Consider the following 6,857-nt stretch of genomic DNA (forward strand, 5'->3'; position numbering starts at 1 on the left):
TTAAACTTATCCATGGACTGTAGATAACAATATAAGTATAATATTCAGCACCTCGAAATGCCGCCGGCCCGTGCGCCCGGTTTCCGTCGGCGTGCCTGCAACTTTCGAGACACTTGCCGTTTATTTCAAACTAATAACTAAGAAAACTTTATGAAGGTCACGTTTTCTTTGTTCATATGGTTCCGAATGTAATTTTTAAGCGTATATTATAACCACAATAATAATATTAATCAAATAAGTTTATCTATTCAAATATATCTAAACATTTAGCCAAACAGTTAGGTACATAAGAAAAGGAAATAACATTTTTAGTTTTAATTGCGTGTTATATAATAAAGACAAACATTTCAGTATTATTTAAAAATATTTTTTAAATTGTTTCCAATTTGATGAAATATTATACTAGAGGGGTGTAGATTTAAAAATAGCTTACATTATAAAACGAGGTTTTTACAAGTCCGTTTCATATTTATTTCTTGCGGCATTGCGTAGTTTGAGATTACCCACAACATCCAAACTTTCAAACAAACTTCGCCTCGACAATTATAGTAGGTAGGTATAGGTATTGAGTACGTACTAAGAAGTATTTCATTTTAAGGTTGAATTCATTTATGTATGTATTTTGTGGATTTATAGACCATTTGCTACATATCCCGTGGAAATTAGCAGGAAATGATAGATGCGTATAACTCATTCCGTAATCGGGCCATATTATCAATTTTTAGTAAATCCAGATTTTTAAAGTGACCATACTATACCGAAGCCATTAAACAGAATAGTTTGTTAGGTCTCTGTACTATACCGTCACTGCACCGATGGTGATTACACTTATTTGATGGTACATGCCAGTAAATAGTGTTTACAATCAATTAGTATTACATGTAATGATATTTTATTAAGTATATAGTTTGTAACATGATTGCAAATGATAAATATGGAAGATTTCATAGCTTCGATTGTCATTTTTTGGACTATGTTAAAAACCTTGCCATACTATGAAGAATGACTTAAAATACGTTGTACTGAAAGACAATCTCTAGAGGATATGTACTGCTCCCGCCCATAATACTTAGGTTAGTCAGTCTTATTAAGTTACCTAAATATCTACCAATAATTTCACACATTTTAATATCTTTTACTAGGTGCAATGAAAATTCGCGATTTAGGAATATGAATATATGGGATGCATCTTTTATCAAATATGAACTAAAACACAATACGCACGAAGGAACTGTCGATCCTCAAATATGAAGCATAAGAAATGATTTCAGGCCGTTGCGACGTTTGCACTTATGCGTTTATTAGTGAGTAATGTGCGATGGAAACTACGCCACGACATAACGCGTGAGGCAGTTTGATTCTCCTCAGTTCCAGCATAAATTTAATCGCATAATATGAAATACACTGTTTTTGTTTTAAACGTCGAACATAGATACTATCTAAACTTTTATATAATTCATATGCGACTTGCAAACTTCAATACTAGTTGTTATATTACATACGAGTATACAGTTTGTTTACCCAGCGTGGTGGACTAAGGCCTAATCCCTCTCAGTAGTAGAGGCCCGTGCTCAGCAGTGGGCAAGTATATAATACAAGGCTGATATTATTATTTATTTTATACAGTTTGATGGTTTGATATGCTCATTGTTAGAAGAAGCAGGAAGAAAATATTGTGTTAGTCGAAGGACAAGGAAGCATTAGTACTAAGTAGTTATTGAATACACTTATCGTGATAAATAAATTAGGTTATTGTCTACAACTCTGGTGTAACGAATATTTTTGTAAATTATTACTAATCATATATTGCAATTTCTCAACAACAAAATACCGGCTACATTTTATTCTAAAAATAATATGTAAAAGAGCCACGTATTCCGCTATCATTGAGCGATGGCAATCGAGGCTACTGAAATGGTGACAGTCGTAAGTCTTTGTTCAGTCGAACAATATAGTATCAATTGGGTGTAGTTGAAAGTCGGAAAAGAGATTTCTTTAATAAAAACATAATTTTCAAATATTAAATACGTCAGTTGCGTTACTGTTATCGTAGTGCCATTGTTGCATTCCTTTATTCCTGGGCCGTGGTTATAGTGCGTGGCCCTCACCAAATGAGGTACGCAGTAGCTGAATATAATATAGTTATATGAACTGGCCAGGTTCCTGATATTACTAAGTAAACTTAAAAGTTGGACAAAGGGTCCGGGCGGCAGATGCGCGCGCACCGGCTTCGGATTGGGCGGCAAAACCGCGCGTACCTTCCTTCGCCCTGTAGCGGCTCAACACGCGACCGGCCCCAGACACCGTCGGCAGTCGTCGTCGACAACTCACCCAGGGTGGCCGCTTCCACTCTGGTCTTACTGCTGACTAAACTTTAAAATTTCATCCGAGAGTTCTAAGTCCGGTTGGGAAGGTGAACTGCAATTTTGAAAAGTGAACATTGGGAAATCGCTTGTCAGTGTTCACTTTTATTAAGTCACTGAAGTCATGCGATGTAGTCTTTTAAGAAGAGCGCGCCAGGCGAATAGCTCTAATTCCGAAGAAGACAATAAAAATTACAGAATTCTTCAAGATTTAAATAAACACCATTGGCTTCTAAAAAAGCTTAAGTGGGAGATTAAGACGACCAAAAGAAATCATAAGGACTTCATGGAGCCCCGACCACGTACCATAGCTGGTCTTATGCGGATAAATGAAGTTGATGTCGCGATTATTAACGAAGAAACTTCTAACGCTGAAGCTGCGGCCCCACCACAATCGCTGCCTGTCTCGCTGCCTGTAAATCTGTAAGTAACTCATAATGTATTTCTTTAAATCAGTTAGTTGAAACGAGTTAACAAGTCCTTTTCAAAAACATTATTAATTGCAGATACAACCGAGTTAACGGTACTGGTTTGCGCGTGAGACCTATCAGTAGCCTAGCAAGTGTTCGCAACGTTAGTGATAATATGGCCCCTGATCCGAAAGACGTAGAGGTCGCTTATAACGAAATAACTAAAGAATTTAATAGGAGCTTACGAGTATCCGAACCGATTGTCCAATCCGGACCCTATGATATTATGGAGATACCTGTAGGTGAAGATCCAAATAATAATTCTGAACAGTCGCGAATGGATGATACTAATGCCGAAAGGGCAACGTGTATTAAACACCGTTTGCCTTTGGCAGCACCACCGGAGCGTACAAAATACGCTTATTCATGTCATAATTCTGCCAGCACTAGTGATACTGCTATCGACTTCCATAATAAACGAAATGGTACTAACATGGAAGTTCAAACTGACGATGTTATAATAATAAATGAAAGTTATAAAAAGTTAATTGATTATATAACATCGAAAAATATTACCTTGGAGCAGTTGCAGACCGCCTTTGCGGAAATGGAAAGGAACAATGAGGCAACTAACGCAGAAGCTACTCCAAATATTGATATGAAAGGAATGATGCGGGAACAATTTATGCAGGTTGTTGAGGCATGTAGCCTATATAATAAAGAGATAATTGCCTATAATACTAAAGTTGTTCTAAACGTGTCTCAATCCGCACTCAAAGCTGAACGATCCAAAATAGCGTATTTGAGATGCATGTTTGAGAAAATATTTGGTTCAGTGTTCCAAGACTTGTCTAGATCACTGAAATTAGACGAAAATAGTCTTACTCCAGAAGTATCAGAAACCAGCCCCAGGAATGTTAATGTTCGCAAACGCAGAAGTTCTGTGCCTGCCGTTCCTCTACACGATGACACGGATAGCGGGGATATGGCAAATGCAACAGATTCTCAAAGTGGTCCGGTGGTGAAGAAGCCAACATTACGTGCACAACGCATAAGTCCGAGAGCATCATCCGCGACCCTGGTAACTTACAACAACGAACCCCATTATACACAAACAACTAAAGTCGTACAGTTGGAGACAAGCTACTCCAATTCACACCCTTCACAGCATATGGAGTACATAAACCATCAAAATCCGGTAATATAAGTTCTTACGTAAATTATATTATATAAATGTATGTATTTTTGTTAATAATCTCAATTGTTTTCAGTGCCCTCAACCATATCACGTGCAAGGTGAAATTCCAGTGGAAACTCCAATGCCATATTACAACGCAGGTGCAAGAATGATGATGCAACCGTATCCGCAGGTGCAGTTCATGCGTGAACCACCGCTCCATTGCCAATATCATGATAATGTAGGAAATTCTTGGAACTACCCCCGTAACGGTCCAGAAGTTAGACAGAATGTTCAAGTTCCTTATGTAAATGGCGTGCCGCTGTCCGTTCAGGTTATGCCTCCAGCTGACCAACAGAGATACCTCCGCATGCAGGTACAAAGGAATAATATGCGCATGCCTAACTACACGGGCCCTCGGAATCAAAATGTTGGGCCAAACAGCCACAACATTATGTAAACTAGCAGTTAGTTTTCGTCTTCTAACATTAGAGTGTAGCTGATAAGCGCGGGACTTCAGTGTGATATTGAGTAGATTTATCTAGAAACTTCGAACATCGAAGTGTTTCTCAGATAATAGTATGCTTTGTAGTGCATCATATGGAAATAATTCAATTTAGGAAATATAATTATTCTGGTAAACAAAGGGGCTTTTGAGTATTTGTTTCTGTTGGCGCCCAGCGTGGGACGAATAGGGACCGAGGTGTCCGGTCAAATAATATATATATAATATGATGACTCGGAAGCAAGACCATCACATGATAATCGGCATTTATGGGTGATACCCGCGTGAGATCAACTTTTCTGAAATCTACACGATACAGAAATACAGACGCGGCATACTCGTAAGGTGCGTATACATATATTTATTTTATTTATATATATATATTTCGTCCAAAATACAGAAAATAAATCGAAAATACGGAAAATTATAAATATAAAATGAATCCATTCCGAATCTCCCACCCTCTTCCCATTCCTCATCCTTGTACCACGATAAAACAGGAGTAAACATTTTGTCTTAGAAGCCCCTTTAAAATATATCACGCGCTGCTTTCATGCAATAATCGCTAGAATCCTACCAATAATAAGGCATTAATGGCCCTGCTTACGCTTTTACGCAAACAATTTAGTGTTAATAATCTGTATTAGGTCCTTAATTAATTAATGATTTAGAAGAGATGACGGGTGACATGTTGGTTGACAATAAATGATTTCGTTTCTTTGATGCTTCTATGAATATTCCATTAGTGTGGGTGATTTTTTTTTAATATTAGAGGCCAAGCCTTCTCATAAAATTTTTAGGCTATTGCTTAATGCTTCCGCATTAATAGGTATTAGGAAACGAAGTAGGATGGAAGGGGTCCCACAAAGTCAATTAATGGATTTTTCGTTTCATCCAGCAGTACCACGGTTCAAAACTCTGACGTCTGCTGTTGATGTGTAGTTGTTGTTATAATTTCGCAATTTATTCGCTTTTAGAATAGTAACAGGACATAGATTTAATCACGAAACTGTATGTGGTTTAAAAATCATTTGCAATTATTTTAAGTTAACACACGCGAGGTGGTAGGTCGCTCTCATGCTAGAGTCCGTCTGGGGAAGGACCACCGCTTTGTCTATTTCTGCTAGTAAGCAGCATTGTGCGAGCAATGTTGTGTTCCGGTTGAAGGACATTGTAGCCAGTTTCATTACTGGGCATTTTGAGGCTTAACATCTAATGTCTCAGGGTGACAAGTGCAGTGGACTGTCATGCAGTTCTGTCTTATTATGTCATGTTACTGTTAACAGGCAGGCGTTCATTACCACACGGCAAACTTGTCACTCAATGGTGTAATAGTAGAATGTTAAAATTCTCGATAATTATCATTTATATTGATTCGAGCACAAAGTTATTTCATATTATTTTTTTAAAAGGATGCTTTACTATTATGAACTTTACAACCTAAATTTTAAATGAATATTTATTTATATTTAAAATTTTAATATTGGTGATTAAATCCATGTGCTGTTAACTGTAGGTTCTTAGAACATTAGTGTAGTGTAGAAACCTTAGGTTTCTGGCGATAGGCTGTTATATACCTAGTATATTAGTTTATGGTCAAACCAATGTAATCATAGCGAGTAAGTTATACCGGCGTAGGCGCAATTTATTTGATGACCTAGACGCATGATAAGATGGTGGCAACGACCTGTCAATTAAGTTTTCATACAGCGTGAAACTGACAGATATAATGATTACTAATCAACAATTGATAAGCAACAAGCTTCAGGTAATTGTTAGATCATCAAGTCAACGGCGTCTGCGCAGAAACTTATTTTAATTAGGTGCGTCCGCGAGCGGTGAAGACGCAACGTAAATAGGTAAGTGCCATATTGAGTAGAATAAATATACGTACTCATATATGTACGTATATTTTAGAGGAAAATAAGCTGATATCTGGTTCTAAACTCATAATTAAAGTCTGTACAATATATGCTTTTTAGGATTGCATAGTCGTAGATTCCGTTTACATATAGCCATAACTATAAAAAAAGAAAAAATGTTCTCAGTTTTTAGATTAAAATAGAGGTTCAATTAATTTTGCATACCCGCCATGTGTATATCGCCGCTAAATTTTTAATAGTAGGGAGAGCGGTTTTCTTGAACACTTGAAATAAATCGTAACACAAAATTTAATAAATAGTTTTAAACAGAAGTATAAAAATCTATATTGGAAGGTTATCATATCAAATTGCATTGAAACGTTTCGTGTAAACGCATTTTAATACGTCTCTTTTAAATGCCGCCCTCTTCTCTGTATAAGATTAAATAATTAATAAGATTACGGATAATATTATAAGTAATTGATAATTATATTTGCGCGCTATTAATGCGCTTGGGAAAAGAAAATGAACGACTTTTGA

General features: G+C 36.7%; 1 protein-coding gene across 1 annotated transcript; it reads left to right on the plus strand.

The window, feature by feature from the left end:
- Positions 1–2,338: 2,338 nt before the first annotated feature.
- On the plus strand, positions 2,339–4,799 carry LOC115439906. The gene is made up of 3 exons (XM_030163968.2): positions 2,339–2,786; positions 2,870–3,971; positions 4,045–4,799. Exons 1-3 carry the CDS (start codon positions 2,488–2,490, stop codon positions 4,408–4,410), a joined length of 1,767 nt encoding a protein of 588 aa, XP_030019828.2. The 5' UTR covers positions 2,339–2,487; the 3' UTR covers positions 4,411–4,799.
- The last annotated feature ends 2,058 nt before the right edge of the window (positions 4,800–6,857 follow it).

The sequence above is a fragment of the Manduca sexta genome, unplaced genomic scaffold (genome assembly GCF_014839805.1).
Source record: "Manduca sexta isolate Smith_Timp_Sample1 unplaced genomic scaffold, JHU_Msex_v1.0 HiC_scaffold_1366, whole genome shotgun sequence".
NCBI classification, from domain to species: Eukaryota; Metazoa; Arthropoda; class Insecta; order Lepidoptera; family Sphingidae; genus Manduca; species Manduca sexta.